General features: G+C 38.4%; 1 protein-coding gene across 2 annotated transcripts; it reads left to right on the top strand.

The window, feature by feature from the left end:
• Positions 1 to 1,434: 1,434 nt before the first annotated feature.
• pdik1l (PDLIM1 interacting kinase 1 like) lies at positions 1,435 to 25,140 on the top strand. 2 transcript variants are annotated; one of them, XR_001610314.1, is made up of 4 exons: positions 1,435 to 1,601; positions 7,601 to 7,900; positions 15,147 to 15,944; positions 24,916 to 25,140. XR_001610314.1 is itself a non-coding variant. In XM_016286486.1 (3 exons), exons 2-3 carry the CDS (start codon positions 7,616 to 7,618, stop codon positions 15,885 to 15,887), a joined length of 1,026 nt encoding a protein of 341 aa, XP_016141972.1. In that variant the 5' UTR covers positions 1,435 to 1,601; positions 7,601 to 7,615; the 3' UTR covers positions 15,888 to 16,692. The 2 variants fall into 2 exon arrangements, 1 of the variants encoding a protein (XP_016141972.1); XM_016286486.1 differs by lacking the exon at positions 24,916 to 25,140 and having other exon boundaries at positions 15,147 to 16,692.
• Positions 25,141 to 26,888: the final 1,748 nt, after the last annotated feature.

Below are 26,888 nucleotides of genomic sequence, written 5' to 3' on the forward strand. Positions count from 1 at the left end.
TATGTCACTCACTTTGCAGTCAATCAATCAATCAATCAATCAATAGAACACATCTTGAGAGTCTAAAAGCATTCACCGCGTGATGAAGCCTATTACAATGTCCCTATAATTCAAGTTATGAATGAAACAATATCTCTGAATGATTATTTTTTTATATTTAAGCAATAGCACTCAAGTAAGAGGGCTAATAACATTTAACTTTTTTTGCCGAATTTCTTAAACAAGGTTTTGCCAAACAACAAAATTATTTGACAAGTGTTTCACGAATATTTACATAGATTAACGGTCCCTTTTCTTGTCCATGGCTTACACTGAACTTAAAAGTCCCCACAGTATGAATGAAATATAAGCCTATACTTTTAGTCAGGTCGATTTTCGCTTTTAGGGCTACTCAGATTTTTAGGGGTGCCAGTATTTTGACACATGTTCTAAAAAAATTCATAAATAAAATAAAATAAATAAAAACACCATCATCATCATACAATGATAGCCTACGTTATAATTTTATAGTAATTCGTCACATTTTATGTATTTTTTTTTCTTCTAAAAATTTGGATTTATTATTATTATTGTTGTTGTTGTTGTTGAATTAAACAGCATATGTTATTTTCACCGACCATCTTGCTCATATTTATCAAGGGTGCCAATTTTAAAGTGCTGCATGTCTTTTTTTTTCTTTTCATTTATGTTGTTGTCTAAAGTTGTCTGATGTTTTTCTGTTCTCTGCTCTTTATTGGCTAGTTTTAGCCTATCACAGAATATTCTGAATATTATTAGCCTGTTAGATTGTAAAGCCTAATGCAATATTGTTACTTCTGTAAAACCATATACGGGATCTTCAGTGCAAGAAGCTTTCTGAGTTTTTCTTTCTTAATTTTTTTTGCATGACAGTGATGGCTAATATGAACTCCTATAAAATAGCTTAAAGGGGTCATATGATGTTGCTAAAAAGAACAGTATTTGGTGTAATGAAATGTGTTTATGCGGATATCGTCCTCTTTTGGAAGACCAAACAAAGTAGTTCCACTTTCACAACGAAACACACAGTGTCTTCAGGACATGACGGCGGCAACAATACTACAGCGAGAATAAAAGTTACGCCTTCTTTCTTTGCGTGAACATTTGGGTGGCGTTATGCAAATCTTCCCACACAGTGACATAGACATGTGGGGGCGTGTTAGAACGAGCCGTTTTAGGTAGGCGTGGTTAACTCTTAACTTTTATAAAGAATATCTCTTTGGATTTGAGACTTTAGTCTTTGCAACTTTACAGATCTTCTTTATGCACCAAGAGCTTGTAACACTCCAAAGAGAAAGGAACAATTGAAATCGCATCATATGACCCCTTTAAGTAAACGTAAAGTCTCTTGGTGAAACTGCAGTTACCATGGTGAATTTTGGTCGGCAGAACACAGCTGATGTGTCATTAGAGAGAGAGAGAGAGAGAGAGAGGGCGGTGTTTCTCATTTTCGCTACACTACACTATTTTGTAAGAAAGGCGAGGAGTGTGTGCGGCGGCGGCCTCGCGCTTATAATGGCTGCCAGGAAAAGCAAAGCAGAGCAGAGGGAAATCAGCTACATTGGGAATAACACCGTGTAAAGGTAATGCTGCTCGTGTTTGTCTCTGTATGTATGTATGTGTGTGCGTGCGTGCGTGCAGCAGGACTCTTTGTCCGAGCATGTGTGTCGGACTGCTGCGCAGGTGCATGTGGCGCTGCTGGAAGGGTTTTGTCATGAAAAACACCTTCAACTGTTACTGTCACGGCAACATATGAGCATCGAGCATATCTGCTCTCGCGGTGATGGGCTGCTGCAATCTATAATATCATGCTTCTATCCAGCCGGAGAGGAGAAAACAGCGGCGCTGTGGGCGAAAGAGACAACCGACAGGCCTTTTACACTGCACTAGCACTGCATTACAAACACAGCACGCGAGTGTTTTCTTGCGATTCCTGCTTGACTACTCCGTCAGATTACAGTGTGTGTGTGTAACCTTAGCTTTGCCCTTTGATCGCTGCTTCCTCAAGTCAAGCTGCTCTCTCTCTCACACACACACACACACACACACGCACACACCCACACACACACACACACGTGTCTGCAGCGCTGTCGCGTTTGTTTACCATTCGCACTAATGGCGTTTTAACATGAGAAATCACCAGGCTATATCTTTGCACACGAGTAATGCCTAATTTAGTGGAACTTTCATTTACCTTTAGAATGATTAACAAGAACATTCTAAACGCTACATTTTTGTGGCATCTTCTTTCGCTCAGGTGTGTGTACCTTTTCTTTTTGTCCAATCAAATGCCTTCTAGTATGATTAAAGTCCCTCCCACTTGCGATTCCTGCTTGACTACTCCGTCAGATTACAGTGTGTGTGTAACCTTAGCTTTGCCCTTTGATCGCTGCTTCCTCAAGTCAAGCTGCTCTCTCTCTCTCACACACACACACACACACACACACACACACACGTGTCTGCAGCGCTGTCGCGTTTGTTTACCATTCGCACTAATGGCGTTTTAACATGAGAAATCACCAGGCTATATCTTTGCACACGAGTAATGCCTAATTTAGTGGAACTTTCATTTACCTTTAGAATGATTAACAAGAACATTCTAAACGCTACATTTTTGTGGCATCTTCTTTCACTCAGGTGTGTGTACCTTTTTTTTTGTCCAATCAAATGCCTTCTAGTATGATAAAGTCCCTCCCACTCACTTGTAATAGGCTACCCTACAAACACAGAACGCTCCTCTAACGTTCCCATTTGCTTATTGTTTTTTGGGAACCTCCCTGTAGATTATTTGTAGTTGTGTTTTCATAACCATGCAGATGTTTCTGAGTGATGACCAACAGAGAGATTGTTCTAATGCTGAAAGGCGTATTTTTTTTCATAAACTATATTTTGCAGAATGCCATGTCTGAAACAAGCTTTTAATAAAGTGTTGATATTAAGTGATACGATAAATCCAGTTTTATAGCTGAAATATTTAGACAAAGTTAAGCGTAGTCTGAAAAGCATATCATAACACATCTAACTGAAGAGAACATGATGTTTACCGAGAAGTTTTACTGACCGAAAGATAGAAGCGCATCCCGTTAATTCAGTGGTAAGAAATTAATGTAGTGTTATCCTAGTAGGCAGGGCCCTAGGTGGGGTTTGCGGGGCCCCGGTGCAGGTTGTACCCGTGGGCCCTGTTTGAAATCGTAAATAAATAGAACGAAGATACTATAAACACTGTTTAAGATTTTTCAAGGTGTTCAGGTACAGAAACAGAATAATCAAATGTAAAATATCATTGCGTAGTCCTCACTGCATAAATTAAATATAGATTAATTCTTCTTAAAACTAATTCAGTTAAGAGCAATGGGGATTTATTATCTTGGATTAACAACAAGGACACCGACAGCAGCTAGTAAATTAGGCTAGTGAATTTAGTTCTTTCACGTCTTTTTGTGCTTGAATGTTTAAATTGATGAGGTGTATTTGTTCGTTCAATTGCAAGAAGATGCAAAGGAGAACTTAATTCGGTGTTTGCACGTCTGATGGTGCGTTCTAGTCATGTCGGATAGATCGTATTTACGAGTTGAACGCACATGAACACCGCCACAAAGTCGTTATTACGAGTGGGAAACTCAGCATTTTCTTTAAGCCCCGAGTTTCCGAGTTGGGGGCGTGTCAATGAGAAACATGGCGGACTCGATGGATGCAACGTCTGTAGTTGACGGTAAATTTTTGTTAAAGTTGATAGTTTAGTTGTCCTATAAACTTAAATTGGTCATGTTCTTGTTACGCAGCTAGTTAATGAAATCCAAGTAAAACAAATGCTATCATTTTTGCACCTATAGGTGAAAAATCTTTTGATTTGCCATGTTGCATTTAGCTAACATCTTTTTTTAATCTCTGTATTTTAGTGTTTGTTGATGCTGAAAATCAGTTATACTGGGATCCTGGTCTAAAAAATATATTAAAAACGCAAAACACACCTGATGCGAATTCTTTGCTCTTCATTTTCTATAAGCGGAGTTAACAGACCCTGTTGTATTTTCTTGTAATTTATTAAAAGAAGGTACACCGCCGACTAAACTGACTTGAACGCACCTGACGTCGTAATTACGACTTGTCAACTCGTAAGTACGAACGACTCGGGAGGACTTGAACGCAGCATGAGACGCGGCACACAGATGCGCACCGAACACAGCGCGTTACTCAGTTGAGTTCTTTTGCATCTACTTGTATTTAAATGCCGCATCATATGACCCCTTTAAAATCTCTTGAATGTTTTAATTGGCAAGGCTTAAAAACACGTGCAAATAATAAGCTTTCGTGACAGACGCGCAACATTGGCCCATCAACTGTCATGAGCATATTTCATGCTGGTCTCGGGTAGTTGCCTAGGGTAGATACTGTCTTGTTTCAGTACGAAATAAGTGAACACAAAAAAGAGAATTGGACTTGCATATTATAGGTGCAAGGTGTAACGTAGTAAACAAATATATATATATATTTTTTAAATAGACCCTTATCTAAACAACTTTAGCTCCTAAAAAATTCAAAATCTGCCTTTTAAATTTTTTTTAAATAGAGTTTATGACAAAAGATTGAAAGGGTCAAAACCTGAGCTTGAACTAAATATTTTTATGGGTTTGTTATTGTTTATTTATTTATTTTATCTCTTTCTCCTTTCTCCTTCACTAGAATTGTAAAAGCCAGACATTGTCTGTTGGTTGGTTTGGTTATGTTTATGTTATAAGTGGTTATTATAAGTGTTGATAATAACGATGCAATAATAAAAAATGGACCATTGAAAGAGACAAAGCAGGTTTGCGGGTAAATGTGGAGTTGACCAAGTAAGCATTTGAGAGACTACGTGACACTTGCAGATGAAAATAAGCTTAAAACGACAAAAATGCATGCAATTAAAAATAAAAAAAAACTTTTAATAGAGGTCATTTGGAAAGATCTGCTCAAGCTGTTTCAAAAATCAAAGGTTGTGACAATAGCAAAATACTTCGTCCAGTTATAAATATTAAATGGGTTCAGTTGACTTGGTTTTTAAGTGGTCCTGAATGTGAACTCCTAACACTACTGTTGCTCTGAAAGATGACGCATGACATTCATATCTTTGGACACTAAAATATTGTCAGTTTTCAAAACATGTTCTTAGAAACATCTTTTAGAGAAACTGGTATGCAGCAAATAAGTGAGATGAAGCCTACTCTGTTGTATTATCTTGAAGAGCCAGATTATTGACAAGACTATTTCATTATGTAGCGTCTGGCCAAACACCACCCACTAGACCGAAAGCAGCTGATATCTGACTTGCATGTAAAGCGAGCAACCACAGTTTGCTTTTTACGTAAAATCTGAAAATTGATACTATTACGATATACAGTTACTGTACAACAAATTTCAGCTTGTTCAAATAACGACACAACAGTGTTTGTTAAAGTTTGAAAAGTCAGAGTTGGTGGAAAATGACTTGTGATCCGAGGTACCTGGTGATGCTTTGCTACTAATTGCCTCAAACAAAACTGAATATCTTTCATAGATTCATGGCTTTGAACCCTACAATTGTTGGCCAATTCTGTGACTAGCCATAGCCTGCTGCCTCATGCTATTAAACTGTTTTATTCCTGGCAGACTGGAGAAAACAAACAAAAAGTTGCACACCCTGACCCCCAGAAGTTGTGTAGCGGTCAGTCAATGCAACTGGAATTGGCAGCTCTTGCCAGTTCAGTTCATCGGACAGTCTGTCTGAGACTGAGACTAATTGTTGCATAACAAGTGATGTTAAGAGAAACTTGATACAACAGCTTGCTGCTGTAATGGACCATAGACTATGAGCAGTTTTGTTCTCCTACAGTACAGTTGAAATCAACATTGCAGATGATATTGATCTCGGTGTCATGCCAGCTGGAACCATTGTGATAATGGAGCAACATCCCTGCTTTGGAAAAGGAGTGCGCTTAGAATAACATTCTGGCTGATAATACGGTTATAATTATTTTCATATATTGGGCATTATGTGACCAAAGTAGCCAAAAAATATGTATAAATACTTCAGATTTATATTATAGAATGTACTGTCTACACTATAATATAAAAACTATAAATCAAACAATTTTACATGTTTCACAACATTATATACAGTATGAAAAATTGATATTCATGTTGAGAATTGCTAAAGATGAGAATTTCCTTAAATTACCCTGTTATTCACAGCAGTAATGATGATTCTTTTTATTAGTTGAAATAAAAATAAATAAATAAATTAACTGAAATGAGACAAAATGTATAGGCCTATTAAAAAAAACTAGTTGCCAGAGCAACATTTCTAATTTTGTTTGGTTCAAAGGGATAGTTTACCCCAAAATGAAAATTACCCCATGATTTACTCGCCCTCAAGCCATCCTAGGTGTATATGACTTTCTTCTCTCAGACGAATACAATCAGAGTTATATTAAAAATGTCCTGGCTCTTCCAAGCTTTATAATGGCAGTGAATGGGTGTCGAGATTTTGAAGCAAAATAAAGTGCGTCCATCCATATGAAGTGCTCCACACGGATCAGAGAGGTTAATAAAGGCCTTCAAGTGAATCGATGCATTTGTGTAAGAAAAATATCTATCTTTAAAACTTTATAAACTGTAATCTCTAGCTGGCGTTCCAGCGGATGACGTAGGTGCAGCAAAAGCACCGGCGGGTACAACAGCTAGCGGAAACTAGAGATTACCGTTTATAAAGTTTTAAATATGGATCATTTTCTTACACCAACGCATTGCTTCACTTCAGAAGGCCTTTATTAACCCCCGGAGCCATGTGGAGCACTTTTTATGATGGATGGATTCAGTTTTCTGGGCTTCAAAATCTCGACACCCATTCACTGCCATTATAAAGCTTGGAAGAGCCAGGACATTTTTTTTTTTTTTTAAATAACTCCGATTGTATTCATCTGAAAGAAGAAATTCATATACACCTAGGATGGCTTGAGAGCAAGTATGGGGTAATTTAGATTTTCAGTGAACTATCCCTTTAAGTTCAAGTACTAAAATAATTCAAACTAAACTTTAAAAAAAGGGGCAAAACCACAACAAAATTGCCAAAACTTGATCTAAAATACTTGATGATAAATTAACATTAGGGATGCACGATATATCGGCCACCATATCGGTATCGGCCGATAAATGCAAATTTTTTCTGTTATCGGTATCGGCCCAATAAGAAAAATCGGTTATCGGCTTTCAAAAATAAAGGATTATCGGTTATCGGTATCGGCCAAAATTTTCATATTGGTGCATCCCTAATTAACATCTAAAATAAATTGATCTGCAAATACATTTGATAAAGTCTTTAGTTTGTCAGTATGGTAATAGTATATTGTGAATACTTTTCTATTAGCCATCACTTTAAATGGCGTTTGTTGTCTACACTTGCTTAAAAAAAAGTTTTGGCATGTCTGTTTGGTGCTGCTGGTGGAGCAAAAATGACTTCAGTCACAAGATAGGCTTGTCATTTAAAAGTGGCTTTCGATACAAATATCTCCGTGACTCCACTCATGGTATACTGTGTGTTTCGGCTTTCTTTCACACCATACAGGTGAGGAAGAAGAGGATGGTGAGCAGTCAAGCCAAGTACGAGCTGATCCAGGAGGTGGGCCGGGGCAGTTACGGTGTGGTTTACGAGGCAGCTGTACGGCAGACCGGAGCTCGCGTGGCTGTGAAGAAGATCCGCTGTCACTCCCCAGAGAACGTAGAGCTGGCCTTGAGGGAGTTCTGGGCCCTGAGCAGCATCCAGAGCCAGCATCCCAACGTCATCCACCTGGAGGAATGCATTCTCCAGAGAGACGGTCTCGCCCAGCGCATGAGCCACGGCTCCAGCTCCTCGCTCTATCTGGAAGTATGTGTCCAACCTGCAAGCACACCCAACACACAGCCCATCGAGTTTAGTTTTGTGTTAGGTTTACAAGAGGCAAATCAAAGAACATGATGGCAAACAAGAGGAAATGCAAATCACTATATTCATATGCAACCCTGGAGCACAAAACCAGTCATAAGGGTCAATTTTTCGAAATTGAGATTTATACATCTTCTGAAAGCTGAAAAAGCTTTCCATTGATGCACGGTTTGTTAGGATAGGATAATATTTGGCTGAGATGCAACTATTTGAAAACCTGGAATCTGAGGGTGCAAAAAAATCAAAATATTGAGAAAATCGCCTTTAAAGTTGTCCAAATGAAGTTCTTAGCAATGCATATGACTAATCAAAAATTAAGTTTTAATATATTTACAGTAGGAAATTTACAAAATATCTTCACGGAACATGATCTTTACGTAATATCCTAATGATTTTTGGCATAAAAGAAAAATCTATAATTTTGACCCATGCAATGTATTGTTGGTTATTGCTACAAATATACCCCAGCGACTTAACACTGCTTTTGTGCTCCAGGCTCACATATAGTTATCACATACTAATGAATGAACGTTTTGGGGGGAAACTTGAAAAATCTGGGTGTTGACACTGAATACTCTGCACAAGAACCAAATCAAACCTCTTTCAGTAACCATAAAGTGAACCGTTTAAAAAAAACTCTTTCCACTCAAGTTTTCATACATTCCTGCTGTTTGTTACCCATTCAATAAGTCGATGAAATAATAATTATGATTTGTGTTCTAGTTTTTACATAAAAACAAGACATGTATTGTCAAATTTAAATAAGTATTTAATAAAAATAATACAAAGGATTTTATAGTACAGCTGTTTAACAACAATATTATTACTTGCATCAAGCATTAAACCATCACACTTTTAGTTGGTTTTCTAGCAAATAAATATATCTTGAGCTGCATGCATGTAAATTTATTTAAAATAGACCCATATCTAGACCCATTTATTTAAAATAGACCCATAGAGCCCTATTTTCTATACTGTTGAAGTGTAGCTATAAAGCTTCTTTTAGCATTGTTTTATCATTATGCTTTTTTCATGTGACAACTACATTATCCATCATTCTTTCCAACATAATCCTAAAATACATAAAGCATCGATTGCACCCCTAATGTGCAAAACGGGAAATGAAAATGTCCCTTGCGCTCATTTTATTCTGAAAATCGCACTTTACATTGCATTTACTACTTTCGTAAGTAGGAACTTCCCAGAAGAACTTAAAGGCAGCATTACAGCATCACCGTATGATTTTGAGTTTAAGACCATGTCCACCACACACTGACCAGGCAGGTTTCTTAAGTAGTGTAATGGACAGATTCAACAAATAAATAACTGTTTATGGCATAATACTATCATTGTCTTCACAAACAGTGCATACATACAGATTTGACTGCTCTGACAATCTAATAGTGACTGTGAGCAAGATAAAGTACAGCACAGTAAAACTACTTGGACTATGCTACAAGGCAGATGGCACTCTATAATATAAGTGGGTGATTATAGTATTGTATGCCCTTTTGTGTCGGGTCAAGTCCCATGAAGACGTGAGGATGTTGTGACTGAGTGGAAGTAAGCCAGAGTGCACAGCAGCACAGTAATAGGTTGTTAATCCTGGCCTTTGAGATGAGGTTGATTAGCACTCTTGCTGCTATAATTACGAGCCTGCAGAGGGCCATTTGTCTGCTGACCTCTGTCTGTGCAAAGCCTTCAGCAATTTCAGCATCAGGTAAAGTGACATTTCTCACACAATTTTGAGGTTGTCACCGTTTTTAAAGGCAGGGTATGGGATTTTTCAAAAACACTTTAGAAAACTGATTCGGGCCGAATAGCAAAACAAACTTGTAGCCAATCAGCAGTAAGGGGCGTGTCTACTCGTGATGTGGAGCTTTCAGTGCACGGGACGAAGACTAGCCGAGCCGAGCGACAGAAAGATAGAGACGGCGGATAAAAAACAACAGAGGAACACGTCTGCGGAACGATAAGGCAAGACGTAGGACCCGTGTAAATATCGGATCAGCTTTCCAGTGCTAGAGAGAACTCAAGGAGCGGAGGCCTGCGATCGGACGCCGAGGTTGCTTTGTTTCTTCTCGATAGCTGAGTAACACTGTGTCTACAACAGCTAAAGTCTGCCTACACTGGACGCGATCAAACCACCGCTGAAAACCATTTGAAATTTGTGTCAGCACGTCATAAATAGAACCCGGCAGCAGGTTTCTGTCGGGGATTTGTTGCGCCGCGCCGCTCACGGCCGGTGTAGACACAGTGTAACATTGGTTTTGCTTTGTTTCACAGAACTAATCGTTGCCTGGGTTGCGTACGTATGTGTGGGGCGGAGCTATCAAAATAGGGGCGAGACCCTTTTGGGGTAGGGGTGTGTTTGTTTTGGTGATTTCAAATATCAACATTGGCTACCAGAAATCTGCCTTTTACTCTGCCTTTAACCTTTAAAGTCAATTTAACCATGCTTTTGGTTGCGTGAATGTTAGCAAGAGACAACCAATAATAAACTAAACAATGCCTGGCTCCTTAAATATCCATGCACTTTCGCATAGACTTCACACGCTGTAGTATCTTAGGGAAATAGTTAAAAAATGGCTAGAGTGTTTTTTTCTTGACCATAGATAGACTGACAGGTATTGCCACAGGTCACATGTTTTCTTTGTGTGCTGTGCTTGTCCAATCACTTTCATTAGTCTTGTAAAATACAAATAACTGTCAATCCAGAGTTTACAAATGCACAGTGTGTATATGGATTACATGTATTGCATTAAACAGGGTTAAAATGACCCCGTTTACGATTTCAAGTATACAAAGCCCATTTGTTTTGTTTAGGGAAGATAGATTTGAATCTAAAGAAAACGGTCTTATGTTTTGAACAAGCTTTTTGAGAAAGCAAAGCTAATCTTGAAACATGAAACCAGTTATCAAGAGAAGGATGTGGTTAAATGTGCCAACACATGAGATGCAGCAGGAACACGCATCATGTGGACAGCATTGTTGTTGCTGTGCTTCAGATGAGATCGACTTTAAGAGATGTGCTCTGATTGGTTCCCTGTGCAGACAGATGGCGCAGCATTCATAGGTTGGTGCTCTGTTTTGCAATAGCCTGCAATGGTGAGGAAAACATAAACCCGAAGCTGGTTGTGTAATTGCATAACTTGATAGTGTGGACCACCCTATCATTCAGTCAATATGATACTTGTCTTGCAAACTGTCTTTGTATAAGACACCTCTACTTTATAGCATGTATAAAGCTACTCTTAATACCCCTGACAGCATAGATATTTTCCCGTCTTTTTTTGTGCAAGATGACCGACTGAGTGGAGAGAAATGAATTATACAAATGCTTGAATTTTAATTCAGTGCTGCAATGTATAAAAATGGCTCCATCCAGTTCAAATGAGTAACTTCTCCCGTTATCTGTGTTTGCTATGTATTTTTGTGCTTACTGTTCTGCATTCCATTCAGTCACAATTTCAATCTTCCTAAAATCTAGAACTTACATTTTATAAAGATGCAATGTGTGAAGTCAGGTAAAAATGCTGACTCCAAGAAAAATGTGCATGGACAATAACAAACATTTACTTTTAAGCAAATAATTTGCTTCGGCGAGTCCAATTTCCAAAATGACCTATTAAGTAAATGTTAGCAGACACAAAACACAGTAAATGATCCTCGCTGTTGATAATCATAGCATCATTTATCCACCACGGCTTGCCAGGAGACAGTCAAACATTTACAAAGTTAACAGTAGCATTTTTTCATACCTCAACTTATGTGTGCAATGCAATATCCTACATCCCAACTATGTATAGAACACAGCATTAGCATAACACGCTGGCATCCAACTAGGGCTGGACAATAATTCAATATCAATATGTATCGCGATATAATTCTTTTCAATAACGGTGATATGATTTTTAAACACCTTTCTGATATTTCGATATACATTACCAGTGTTTTCCATACATTGATTTATTTGTGCCGTTTGACTTCGTTGAATAAACAGGAGCACTGCACGTTTCAAAATCAAAACGTGGCGCGAGTGTTTTATATGAATGTATCTCTGAAGGGAACCGACTGTCTTCAGAATAGTTTAGATGACATTTTAATTTGATCTGATAAAGTAGCGTTCATGAGCGGAGCTGCTTTGATTGATTACAGCCGTTACTGGAGAACCCGCTAGTTCTACCGCTCTAAAAGCACCTCCTGCTGGCAGACAAGCAGTTTTTCAATTTTCAATAAGCCCGTCTCCAGCAACATGTTTTTGTTGTTGTTCTTTTTTTCTGCAGCAACTCGGAGCACTTTTCATATTCTTTATCCTGTCTGAAGCACATTTGTTTCAATCTATAACAATAATCAGCCACCCTACATTACCAGTCAAAGGTTTTTGAACGGTAAGATTTTTTTTTTTTTTTAAGAATTCTCTTCTGCTCACCAAGTCTGCATTTATTTGATCCAAAGCTCAGCAAAAACAGCAAAATTTAGAAATATTTTCTATTGGAATATATTTTAAAATGTAATTTATTCCTGTGATACAAAGCTGTATTTTCAGCATCATTACTCCAGTCTTCAGTGTCACACGATCCTTCAGAAGTCATTCTAATTTGCTGATTATCAATATACAGTTGAGAATTTTTTTTTTCAGGATTCTTTGATGAACCGAAAGATCCAAAGATCAGCATTTATCTGAAATAAAAAGCTTTTGTAACATTATACACTATACCATTCAAAAGCTTGGAGTCAGTATGATTTCTTTCTTTCTTTTTTTTTTTGGAATGAAATTATAGAAATTAATACTTTTATTTAGTAAGGATGCTTTAAATTGATCAAAAGTGATGATAAAGACATCTGTAATGTTACAAAAGATTTCTATTTCAGACAAATGCTGTTCTTCTGAACTTTCTATCCATCAAAGAAACCTGAAAAAATTCTACTTGGCTGTTTTCAGCATAATAATAGATGTTTATTTGACAGTGATTTCACATTTCTTGTTTGTATGAAGGCTAAATACAGATAAAAGGTGAACATTAATTTTCTAAAGTGTTATACAAATTCATTTTTCATAAAGACATCTGTTGTGGGCGTTCTTGGCAGTTTTTACAAGGCTTTTTAAAATAGTGTTCATATCGATATCGGAATTATATCGTATCGACCGAAATTAAGAAATATATCGTGATATAAATTTTGGCCATATCGTCCAGCCCTACATCCAACTCAATACCAGCTCACTAGGTTTTGAAAGAGAGCTGTTGTCTCTCTCTAAGTGATCGTGTTTTGATGGATGTTGATGTGTGATTATAGTCTTTTAGTAGCATGTGGGTTGTTGTGAGTCATTCTAAGATTTCAGCTACAGTTTGGCTTCGTTCCCAGAACAGCTTCAGTTTTCTCCTACTAAACTTCCCCTAGAGTATCCTCAGCAAGCAAACAATACTAGAACAGGATGAAATAACTGGAAGTTAAAAAAATTTTGTGCTACAGTCATGAATGATCCCTCAAATCATGCAGTTTGTTGAAGAGAAGTGTGCCATTTTATTTCTAAGTGATCTAACTTATGATTTCCCCCAGTGGATCATAAAACAAGTGAAAAAAATCCATGGACTTGAATTGAAGGAGAGACCCAATCTTTTGACCTGGTTTCTGGATGGTTGCTTACTGGCCCAAGCAGTGCCCTAACAACCACCCTAAACCTCTCAGCAACCTTGTGTTAAAACCCCACTTACAACACCTTAGCAGTTGCGTAGCTACAACTTAGCAGACCACACAACACCTTGGCATCATGGTGCCAAGTTTTGCACAGGCAAGCATTCCAGTAGCTCAAACAATAGAGCATGGCGTTAGCAACCGCAAGTTCATGGGTATGATTTTTAGGGAACTGAACTGAAAAAAATATACCTTAAAGGGGACATCAGATGCCCATTTTCCACAAGTTGGTATGTTTTTTTTTTTTTTTTTTTAGGGTCTTCATGAAATGTCTGTAACATACTTTGGTTAAAATTCCTCAATGATCGTGTAAAACAACACCCTTTTTTACCTTATCAAGAACAGCTCTGTTCACAGTTTTGGTGCATGTCTCTTTAAATGATAATGAGCTACTACTTACCCCACCCCTCTCTCCCGTAGAGCGTATCGACAAGACACATGAATATATCCATTTATGGCTTGGAGGTGGTCTTATTCAAATAGCTAGCTATCTAATGGAGAAACCGGCTGCAAATTGAAACAGCTCGCTGCATGACACTATTTCAGACTCAGACAGCCCATAGCAAACTGGTTGAGTGTTTTCTTTTAAGCTTTACTGAGCTGGCAGACATGCCAGAAACCTAACCAAATGCAACAAAAAAGTGAATACTTCAACCAATGTCCCCTTTAAATGTGGTGTAAGTAGCCTTTGGATAAAAGTGTTGGCCGAATGTGTAAATGTAAGTTCATCACTCAGGAAAAGGAAATATTGAATCCTGTTGACTTAATATCTTGCACAACTTTGCATGCATACAAATTTCATTTATATACTTTTTTTGTAGTTAACTTTGGGGTATGTTTTTGAGCTCATGAGAAGTGTGTAAGGACTTTTCCCAGCCCCACTGAAATGCTCAGATAACTATGATGTGTCTGACTGACTTCAAATGAAATTACCCTGCATTGTGTGTATTCCCCATGAAGAACTGTAAAAATATCTATTTTCAAAATTATTATTCATAATATTTTAGATTATTAGATCATTACGAAAATTTGGCCTTACATATAGTGGCATTTCCATAATGAAAAGTTGGTTATGCAAGTGGACAATGCACATGGTCTGTTTACACTTGAATGGAGTAACTTCTGTAAAATAAAAGCTATCAAATTGTATTTGTCATCTATCAGCCATTCTACTTTCTGGCTGACGATAGTAGAATTGGCCATTAAAAGTCTTGCAGAAGTTGACCACAAGTATCTCTATACAAAATCTGAACCTTTACACCAGGGCTCTTTGACTCCAACCCTCGAGGCCTAGTGTCCTGCTGAGTTGAGCTCTAATCCAAACCAAAAACACTTGAACTAGCTAATCTAAGCTAATGTTGAGAACTACTTCCAATTTACAGACAGGTGGGGTTAAATTGGGAATGGTACTAAAGTCTCCAGGACTGGAGTTGAAGAGTCCCATTTTACACAACTGGTTGTAACATTTTTGTATTTATTTATATCCACTCAGTTGGTGGAGACCTCCCTGAAAGGTGAGATCACGTTTGACCCCCACTGCGCCTACTACCTGTGGTTCGTCATGGACTTCTGCGATGGTGGAGACATGAATGCCTATCTCCTGTCCCGCAAACCCAGCCGCAAGACCAACACCAGCTTCATGCTGCAACTCGGCAGCGCTCTTGCCTTCCTGCATCGCAACCAGATCATCCATCGAGACCTCAAACCTGACAACATTCTCATCTCGCAGGGCAGGACCCCGGCCGGGTCCCCCGAACCCACCCTGAAGGTGGTTGACTTTGGCCTCAGCAAGGTCTGCTCCTGTTCGGGCCTGAACCCTGAAGAACCGGCCAGCGTCAACAAGTGTTTCTTGTCCACAGCTTGTGGGACTGACTTCTACATGGCCCCTGAGGTCTGGGAGGGCCACTACACGGCTAAAGCTGATATCTTTGCTTTGGGGGTCATCATATGGGCCATGGTGGAACGGATTACGTTTGTGGATGTAGAGACTCAGAAGGAGCTTTTAGGGAGCTACGTACAGCAGGGGGAGGATATTGTCCCATTGGGGGAGGCTCTGTTGGAGAATCCCAAGATGGAGCTCCACATCCCGGCTCGGAAGAAGAGCATGAACGCTGGCATGAAGCAGCTGATTCGAGAGATGCTGTCCGCAAATCCACAGGAGCGACCTGATGCTGTTGAGCTGGAGCTCAGGCTGGTTCGGATTGCATGCAGGGAACTCGATTGGGATACGTGAAAGGACAGCATCTTGGAGATGGGGCAAACTTCTAGGACAATGGAGCTTGAAGTGAACGTAAGAACATATTGTTTGGCCCTGTCCAAAATGGCACACAAGGGTCTTGTGGTCTTCATTCGGGTGTGTCCAGAACCGTAGGACAAGGATCTCGAACCCTTCTCCTGGAGAGCTACTGTCCTGCAGACTTCAGCTCCAACCCTGCTCCCACACACCTGCCTGTAATTTTCAGGCAACCCTGAACACCCTGAGTAGCTGGTTCTGGTGTGTTTGATTTGGGTTGGAGCTGAACTCTTCAGGAAGGTAGCTTTCAAGAAACAGGGGTGGAGACCCCCGCTGTAGGGTTTCCCATTTGTCAATTCAGTTCAGGCTCCATTTGCTGAATCCACAATGGTTTGGACTTTTACCTAACATTATCTGTGCTGTGAAGAATATATTTTTTCGAGTAGTACCACGTAGGCTGAGGGTGCCATTTGGGACAGGGCCTTTGTGGGCAGGAGTGGGTTTTTAGAGGGTTATTGCACTGGTCCTTGGTTTTTTCTCGATACTCTTACAGTTTAGTACAACTGATTCATTGATGATAAACAGCCTTTACAATGTTAAATGCTTATTACTGTTTCACCTGTTCACAAGCACATTGTGACCTTCATCGACAATAGTCCAGATGGGCTTCAGAGGGGTTTTACTAATGGAAAAACATCAGATATCCAACTTCCATTGACCATAAACCACATCGACCCTGATAAACATAGAGGTCCACAGAATTCTCAGAACATTCCAACACTAATGGAGCTTTTCCACTGCATGGTACGGCTCGGTACGGTTCACTTTTGGGGGTTTTCCACTGGGTACAGTACCTGGTACTTTTTTTAGTACCACCTCGGTTGAGGTTCCAAGTGAACCGTACCATTACCAAAATGGGACGTGTAAACTCTGCTGATCACAAATTGGCCGGAGAGAATCGTCACTACCTGCGTCACTGAACGTGCGACACAAACACAACAGAACCGCTAGATTTAAATCAGCACAGCCAGCGAAGGATCGAACGCAACTGTTTTGAACAACCGCACCTTTTTTAGCAACCAAAAAGTGGCTGTTTCGTTGTCTGTTGAGGAAGTACAGACGTTCCTCTCGCTGATAGCAGCGGAGCAGATCCAGCGAGAGCTTGATGGGGCGACACAGAATGAAAAAGTTTTTCAGGAGTCGCGGCAGTAGAGGCGGCGCAACTATAACGACATGTGAATAATCCCGCCCACTCTAAAGCGGTACTGAACTGCAGTGGAAACGCAAACCGAGCCGAGCCGTGTCAAACCGTACTGAACCGTGCCGAGCCGAGTCATACCACGCAGTGGAAAAGCGCCATAAGACATCAGAGAGCATGTAGATTAGGGCTGGGTGATTATAGCTAAAAGTATATATTTGTAAAATTATGTTGGCTTCATGAAAAATTCAATATTTGCTAACTGATAGTGTTTATTTTCTTTGCTCATGAATTGGAAGAAAGCATGCAAAAGTGGTCTACTGGCATGGTCTTAATGGCTAAAAACGGCATTGAAATCATGGTCAATATTCATCATGTTTTATGTTACCCACAACATAATAGTGAATATATCGTATATATTCAAATTAACGCCCAGCCCTAATGTAGTTTTAATACAGCACAGCTAAAAGACTCATGGCTTCCATCTTTCTTGGGAACTCTTTAGTTCTCTAAGAGAGCTGATCTCGCCTCACTCCCGGTGCTAATTCAACTTTAATGCAAAATGGAAAACATGCAGCAAATAACGGCTTCTTTTACAGCTGCCTTGATTTTTTTTTCAACAGTCAATTTAGGAGCATTTTTACAACAGGATCAATATCTGTTTTTCTGTGCTTTACGCACAAAAAGGCTTCAGGGAGTTGTATTCGTATCACTCAATTTAAAAACATTTTCTACAAAAAAAAAATTACAAGGCAATAGTTTATATTGTGTCAAAGGACATGTGGTAAATTATTCTTTAATATTTGAGATTTCAATAATCAGTGAATACGCATTTTAATAAAAAAAAACACACGAGTGCATTGAAGATCAAAATGTAAGGCAGTTCAGATATCGTAACTGACAGACACGAATATAAACACATATATTCTGTCTTTACCTCTCATCAGAAACTGATTTTGGTGCTTAAGGCAGCTCTGTGTACGTGTGAAGGACGTGCATCCATTTAGGAGAACCAGCTGTTAAACAATTCAACATAAACGAAAGCCTTGATTTGAGATTGTGGCTTAATTAAATTGGTGCTTTTCACAAAGAGGTAAAAAAAATAGGGAGGTATTTTATTTTCTGTTTGTTTGGTATGAGGCTTGCAATTTTTGCTACCCATTACCAAAATTCTGGACATGTCTGACAGATTGAACCATGATTTCTTTGATAGCAGATTTGAATGGTTGAGATTGGCGAATGCAGTCAATGCTACAATTTGTGTAAAAATTGAGAAAATGAAATTTACTTCCTGCCATGCTATCAAACGTCCTGCCAAAATAAATAAAAAATAATTTTGAAAGATATTTTGAAGAATGTGGGAATCCGAAAAGTTTCTGGTCCCCGTTGACTTCCATAGTATTTTATTTTATCAGTGGTGAACCGCAACTGTTTTGTTACCAACATTCTTCAAAATATCTTCTTTTGTGTTCAGCAGTAGAAAGGACTTCATACAGGTTTGAAACCGCTTGAGATTGAGCAAATGACAATTTTCATTTTTGGGTGAACTATCCCTTTAAGAGAATGTTGCTGATTCCTACATTAATTGCTTTAAACAAAGTAACATAATTTGTACACTATTTGTGGAAAGCACCAGCTGCTCTTTCAGACAGCAGAATGACTCCAGTTGATTGATCGGAGGATTCCCTTAAACATTGACTTGAAATCAAAGACTGAAAGTCAGTCTAGAATAGACCGTGGCATTGTGGTGGAAGTGAGTTGACTAGAGATACTTTACACCTAATGATCCTCATATGAACGCTCTGAACAACCAGCCTCGATTAAACGCACGAAACCTCACGTATTAGCACTGAGAGCGTTACTTGCGCACTACAACAAACACCAGTGTACTAATGCATGCCACACCTCTCACCTTCAGGGAAAAGCATACAGGGAGTGTGAACGGATATTGATGCTAACACACACACACAACCGTAAGCCTCTCTGAGTCGGGGATCTCACGCCTTTGACACACAATACCAGCGAGCTGAATTTGATCTCCACTTCACTGTGTCATTTTTGCCTGGAATCCCAGAGTGCCGAATCTTAATGGTAATCCCTTCCGCCACGCTCACAACAGACTAACGCTAAGCCTGTTACGTTCCCGAGGAATTAGGTGGAGAAAGCATTCTCTGGGACAGAAACTACCATTCAGGTCTATGTTTTGTACAATTTTACAGACACTTCAGACATGAGCCCTTGTGGCAGTAGTACCTCTGTCCCTTTAAACACAGGACACGTATTTTCCTAAGTGACAAGCGGAGGCATTAATATTTAATGCTGTGTGTATCCATACTTTTTTTTTTTTCACCTTGTCAAGTGGGGCGTGCTGTAAATGCCAGAACCAGCTAAATTTGATTCCAAGCAATGGCTTAAATCATCTGTCTCAAAGTCCCCCCCACTTTGTGGGGGCTTCTCTTCCAATTGTGGGTTTATGCTATAATCCACATTATCACAAGAATAAAGGATAAAAGGATTATTTCCAAACCGCCACTACTTCCTAATTGCCCAAATATTGTTTAATCTTCCTTTTCGTTTAGATTACCATAATTTATGGCTTATTTTTAAATCCTATTGCCCTTATGATCACTTGATTGGACCGTGCGTTTCCTGAAGTTCTCTCAAAGGACAGAGCTGCGTTTGCCTGACAAGCACTTCGTTGTGTTGGTTAGAAATAATTCTTTATCAAGTAGTGCTGTTTGTCAGTATTAATAAGAGAACTTCATGGATGGGGGGGGTCTATGTGTCCTCCAAGTGATGTGTTGTCAACTTAAGCATTAATTAAAGTATTGAATTGCGCAAACCATGAAGCCGACACGCAGATGAATGTCATTGGAATGTAAGACCGTGGCCCGATGGAAATATTTTGGGGAAAAAAGCAAATTATAAGAGAAGTGCAATGTTCACATCGCAGTTGCATGTGTCCCAAACCTGATTTGAGACTGATCTGTTTTTCGACGAGTGTGAACAGCAAAATTCCCATTGAATCTGACTAATATACAGTACTGTGCAAAAGTCTTAGGCCATTAGTATTTACTACAACAACAACAACAACATGCTCCTTTGTGTGTCAGTAGAAAATATCAGTTTACATTTCCAAACATAACTTTTGCCATTAATTGTAATAATCCAGTGAAATTCTCGTTTGCACAAGGAGTCTGACAGCAGCCGGTGCTGCACACAGAGATCTGATCTCGGCATCATCTAGTCTGTCTGCGATTTATATATATATATATATTACAGTCTGAATGTGTTTGAGATATATTTATATTTGTGTGCTGTCAATCGATTAAAAAATGTAACGCAAATTTTTTTTCTGAAATTAATCGCGATTAATCATGCCTAACATTTAAAGTTTTAAAATATATTTTTATATTGCAATAATTTCACATTCAGTCTTCAAATTAATGTACAAATAAAAATGTTTTTGTTTTATATTTGTTTAATGGCGTCTTTTTATGACTGAAGGTGAGTATCACTGATAAGTGTTTTTCCCCCTAATATTTAACCATTAACTACAGCAATTCAACATTACAGTATAATTAAGAGCTATCAATTTTAACATTTATTAGACTTTAAAAAATAACTTTTAATTCAAGTGAACTTAAAGCATTTTTCACATAAACCCATTATAATAAATGTCATATTTAGCTACCTGTGCCCTTCAGCAAGTAGGAAATATACAGAAATTTAATAAAGTTATCAAACACTAAATTCTAAATTTAAATATAGATTAATCCTTAAAGCTACAAAAGTTATTGATTTCCTCTTTTCTTTTGTTCTTTGATGAACAGACACCACAGCAGCTGGTTATGAGGCTATTTTGGCTGCTTTAAAGGGTTAGTTCACCCAAAAAGGAAAATTAGCTCATAAATTACTCGCCCTCAAGGCATCCTAGGTGTATATGACTTTCTTCTTTCAGACGAATCCAGTCGGAGTTATGTAAAAAATTGTCTTTGATCTTTCAAGCTGTTTAATGCCACTCAGCGTGTGTTGTATGCGTCAGTCCAAAAGAAGTTAAATAAAAAGCGCCCATCCATTAAAAAAAGTGTCTCACACGGCTCCGGGGGGTGAACAGATGCCTCCTGTAGCGAATCGATGCGTTTTTGTAAGAAAAATATCCATATTCAAAACTTAATAATCACTTTAATGTAGCTTGCGCCAACAGTTGTACACGGAAGCAGTTCTGGGCGGATGACGTATGAGAAGCGTGAGTCTTGTGAAAACCAATGTTTGTTAACATTGTTAACACGGGAGCAAAGGAAGCAAAGTTTCCTTACTTTAGCAAAGGAAAACCAGTCTCCTCTTGGCTTATATCGAAATCCTCCTACATTCTTCTTTACAAATCCTGGTTTTGTACTTCTAATAAGTGACCATTGTTTTGTTTTGATCTCTACGCTTTGACACTTCGAAGCAGCGCAGCGCTGACCTCATACGTCATCCGCCCGGAGCTGCTTCCGTTTACAACAGTGAGCGCAAGCTACATTAAAGTGATTATTACATTTTGAATATGGATATTTTTCTTACAAAAACGCATTGATTCGTTACAGGAGTCCTTTGTTCACCCCCCTGGAGCCGTGTGAGACACTTTTTTTTTTTTTTATGGATGGGTGATGTTTATTTAACTTGTTTTGGACTGATGCATGCAAGACCCACTGGCTGCAACGATAGAGCTTGAAAGATCAAAGACAATTTTTTTATATAACTCCGACTGGATTCGTCTGAAAGAAGAAAGTCGTATACACCTAGGATGACTTGAGGGCGAGTCATTTATGGTCTAATTTTCATTTTTGGGTGAACTAACCCTTTAAGAGCTGCTGCTGCTGAACGTGACACGCATCTTTTCTGACCCACCTTAAGTCTTAGAGGCTCTATTAATGAGCTGACGAGTTGAATCGGGTGTGTTAGATGAGGGAGACAGTGCTGCTGCTTCAGGACAGTTTTGAAAACCACTGCATTTCAGAGACATGTTCTCAAATCTGACTCACAAATACTTTAAGGCAGCTTTAATCACCTTTTTGGTAACTTCATGACCTAACTGATGACATCACTATGACATTGCATGTTCGTAGTTTCTTTTGCGCTTTAATATGATATAGTGCTGAATATGATATAGGTCGTTCTGTGTCTAAATAAACGCAAATACAGGTACATCTCAAAAAATTTGAATATCATGAAAAAGGTCAATATTTTTTGTCACTCATTTCAAAAAGTGAAGCCCATATATTATATAGATTCATTACACAGAGCGAAATATTTCAAGCCTTTATTTTTTTAAATTGATGATTATGGCTTACTGATAATGAAAACCCCAAAATTCAGTGTCTCAGAAAATTAGAATATTACATGAGATCAATAAAAAAAAGGATATTTTAAACAGAAATGTCAGGCTTCTGAAAAGTATGTTCATTTCTATGCACTCAATACATGGTTGGGCCTCCTTTTGCATGAATTACTGCATCAGTGCGGCGCGGCATGGAGACAATCAGCCTGTGGCACTGCTCAGGTGTAATGGAAGCCCAGGTTGCTTTGATAGCGGCCTTCAGGTCATCTGCATTGTTGGGTCTGGTGTCTCTCATCTTCCTCTTGACAATACCCCATAGATTCTCTATGGGGTTCAGGTCTGGTGAGTTTGCTGGCCAGTCAAGCACAGTAACACCATGGTCATTGAACTAGCTTTTGATACCTTTGGCAGTGTGGGCAGGTGCCAAGTCCTGCTAGAAAATGAAATCAGCATCTTCATAAAGCTTGTCAGCAGAAGGAAGCATGGAGTGCTCTAAAATTTCCTGGCTGCATTGACTGTGGACTTCAGAAAACACAGTGGACCAACACCAGCAGATGACATGGCAGCCCAAATCATCACAGACTGTGGAAACTTAACACTGGACTTCAAGCAACATGGTTTCTGTGCCTCTCAACTCTTCGTCCAGACTCTGGGACCTTAATTTCCTAATAAAATGCAAAATTTACTTTCATCTGAAAAGAGGACTTTGGACCACTTAGCAACAGTCCAGTTATTTTTCTCCTTAGCCCAGGTAAGACGTTTCTGACGTTGTCTCTGGTTCAGGAGTGGCTTGACACGAGGAATGCGACATTTGTAGCCCATGTCTAGGATCCGTCTGTGCGTAGTGGGTCTTGATGCACTGACGCCAGCCTCAGTCCACTCCTTGTGAAGCTCCCCCAAATTCTTGCTGGTGCACCTTTTCCTACCACACTTTTTCCTTCCACTCAACTTTCTGTTAACATGCTTGGATACAGCACTCTGTGAACAACCAGCTTCTTTAGCAATTAACTTTTGTGGCTTACCCTCCTTGTGGAGGGTGTCAATGACTGTCTTCTGGACATCTGTCAAGTCAGCAGTCTTCCCCATGATTGTGTAGCCTACTGACCCAGACTGAGAGACCATTTAAAGGCTCAGGAAACCTTTGCAGGTGTTTTGAGGTAATTAGCTGATTAGGGTGTGACACCATGACTTTCCAATATTGAACATTTTCACAATATTCTAATTTTCTGAGACACTGAATTTTAGATTTTCATTATCTGTAAGCCATAATCATCAATATTTAAAGAAATAAAGGCTTGAAATATTTCGCTCTGTGTAATGAATCTATATAATATATGGGTTTCACTTTCTGAAATGAGTGACAAAAAATATTGACCTTTTTCGTGATATTCTAATTTTGAGATGTACCTGTATACATATATATAAAATATATTGCAAACACATTCAAACTTTAGTGTCCAAATGCTTTTGGATGTTGTGACACTTGCTTTGAACAGTCATAACAGAAGTTCAAATGTGTAGATTAATGACTTGAAGTCCAAAGTTTGAAATATTTTCATAGACACCACAAAAAAAGTTTGGGGTCGGCAAGATTTATTTTTTGTAATTCCTCTAATATATTGTAAAATGTAATTTTATTGCTGTGATCAAATCTGTATTTTCAGCATCATTACTCCAGTCTTCAGTGTCACATGATCCTTCAGAAATCAGTATAATAATAATATGCTGATTTGCTGCTCAAGAAACATTTGTGCTGCTTATGTGGATACTGATTTTTTTTTTTTCAGGACTCTTTGGTTCATAACGACAACTATCATTTGATTTTTATTTAATTTAAAAGTCTTTAGTGTCACTTTTGTTAAATTTATTGCATCTTTGCTGAAAAAAAAGAACTGACCCCACACTTTTAAACGGTTGTGTAGTTTCATAAAATAATTGAATATATCATGATATGACAAAACCGGGAAGGTGCTTTACACACAGGTCAGTTTAAGATGAGTATCTGATATGGGTCACATTTTAAAAAATTAAAATGTGACCCATAAAATTTGAGTATGGGCGCTTTGTATTGCGGTGTGAACAGAGTTAAAACGAACAACCCAAATGTGTTTTATAGACTTACCTACTTTAACTTGACTTGAGTTTCCCTTCCTGACTAATACAAAATGACCCAAAACAATTGTTTCTCTCAGCAAGTATCTTTGCTCTCCTGTACATACTGTACATGACCGTCTTCTCCTGAAATGCACAGACTTCCTGATGGTTTTATGTGCTGTTTGGATGATTGCTGAGTTTGTGTTGTGGGCTGTTGTTGTAAGTAGCGTGCTGACATGATTACATGCCCCTCTGTGTGTTTCTGTGCCGTTTCAGTGTACTCTTGATGATCTGTTATACTGATATGAAGGGTGAAGGTCTTATGTGTGTTACAACTGGAAGAACGACTGTATTTAAATTTTGTAACAAAGAAAATCTGGTTTCAAAAAAGCACTACGAAATATTTCCCACAGTGCCGTGCTCCCAGATTCCCGACCCAAGCGTCCGACAGCCTCACCTGATTTACGATCAACTACTGGAGCTTGGTGGTGATGCACTGTGACAAAAGTGCTTTTATTTCACTTTTATTTCTTTCTCTCTTTTTTTTTTTCCACAGACACTTTGTGTTCTTGTAAAGTATTTTAAGATAAACAGAATTTCATGAGAAGGGATCATCTAAGTGAATGTGTAATTTATTGTTGGGGTTGGCTTTATTAATAAACCTTTTACTTGAATGTTTTATTGAAGTGTTTATTTATTGAGAAATGCAGAGCAAGTCTCTGTGTTGGCCAAGATTGTTTTAATGAGCCATCTACAAAGTGTTTATAAAGTGGAAGGTTGTCCATTAGCTTTATGCCATCGAATGCTTAAAGAAATTTATAGTTTCTTTATAGAGCCGTAAATACAGTAAAGACACTGTGGTGTGCATTATGCTCCAACAGCTAAACATTATTTACCACTGGAGTCTTTAGAATACATTATTTTTTTTCTTATATTGTATATATTGTTGATATTATTTCCAGTGTTGGGGGTAATATATTACAAGTAACGCGAGTTACGTAATCGGATTACTTTTCCCAAGTAACTAGTAAAGTAACGCATTACTTTTTAATTTACAAGAGAGTATCGGAGTTACTTTTTCAAATAAGTAACGCAAGTTACTTTTTTTTTCCAATTTATTGACTGACAGCTCTGGTGTCCCCATGCTGAGAGAACTCAGAAGATGTTACTGCAGTTCTAAAATAAATATGAATATGCATTGATTCATCTCACTCACACAGATTCAGTATTCCTCAAAATGAATAAAAATAATGCAACTCAGAAAATACGACGCAAACCTGCAATAATTAAATGTTAAACAACACCAATATGCTTTATGTATTTAATCCCATTCTATTAACCAATGTCTTTGCTTCTGGCCTTCGATGATCCAGTTCAACCGTACTAATAAGCACAAATTACTTTCTTTTATTGCTGAAGTGTGTTGAAATGTCGTCTTCTGCATTCTACTGTGCATACTGTTACGTTTCCTTCAGCCTGAGGCTTATTCGTTTCACTTTTGGTGTGAAAAGGCTTTTATATTTGCCAAAAATAGAACTTTTTTTATTTTAAAAACAAACAAGCAAGCCCTGTCCAGATTTAAAAAGTAACGCAAAAGTAACGTAACGCATTACTTTCCATAAAAAGTAACTTTTTTTTATGGAGTAACGCAATATTGTAATGCATTACTTTTAAAAGTCACTTTCCCCAACACTGATTATTTCTTTTAATTTTACATTTGTAAAATTTGCCAGTTGGTAACTCTGTGAGGGAATTTTTTATTTATTTATGTATATATATATTCTCCGTTCATGTCCTCTGAGCACATGCAATAACATTACATATCTCAATGAAGAAAATAATGACAATTTTCATTTTTGGGAGAACTGTTACTTTACAGCTTAGAAATGTTTTATAGAAGGGAAAAGGACCTCAGGGACCCCAAAGAACATTAGACCAGAGGAATGAAAAAGCCAATTATTTATGCATTCAAGAAAGAGTTTGGAAGATCCAAGCAAGACGTCATGTCAGCATCGGTGCAATGGAAAGTCTGTTCTACAGAACTGAACAGACTGGCTGCAGATCCAGATGTAAGTTGACCTGTATGTATTAAGACTGAAAAGGCTGTGTTAAGGGTTGTTTAGGGAGTCAAAAGTCTCTTTACTAAAACCTGTTCCAGTTTCTCACAGATAATAATGCCATCACAACATGTATAAAAGTATGATATTGGTATTATATAGAACAGTGGTTCCCAACCCTGGTCCTGGAGGCACCCCAACACTGCACATTTTGCATGTCTCCTTTCTCTGACACACCCATTTTAGGTCTTGGAGTCTCTACTAATGAGCTGATGACCTGAATCAGGTGTGTTTGATTAAGGAGACATGCAAAACATGCAGTGTTGGGG

This window comes from Sinocyclocheilus grahami, unplaced genomic scaffold (genome assembly GCF_001515645.1).
Source record: "Sinocyclocheilus grahami isolate Dianchi unplaced genomic scaffold, SAMN03320097.WGS_v1.1 scaffold210.1, whole genome shotgun sequence".
NCBI classification, from domain to species: domain Eukaryota; kingdom Metazoa; phylum Chordata; class Actinopteri; order Cypriniformes; family Cyprinidae; genus Sinocyclocheilus; species Sinocyclocheilus grahami.

Coding starts and splice junctions, on each gene's coding strand:
- pdik1l (XM_016286486.1), top strand. CDS start 7,616: ATGGTGAGCAGTCAAGCCAAGTACGAGCTGATCCAGGAGGTGGGCCGG. Junction 7,901..15,146: donor GCTCCTCGCTCTATCTGGAA/GTATGTGTCCAA, acceptor ATATCCACTCAG/TTGGTGGAGACCTCCCTGAA.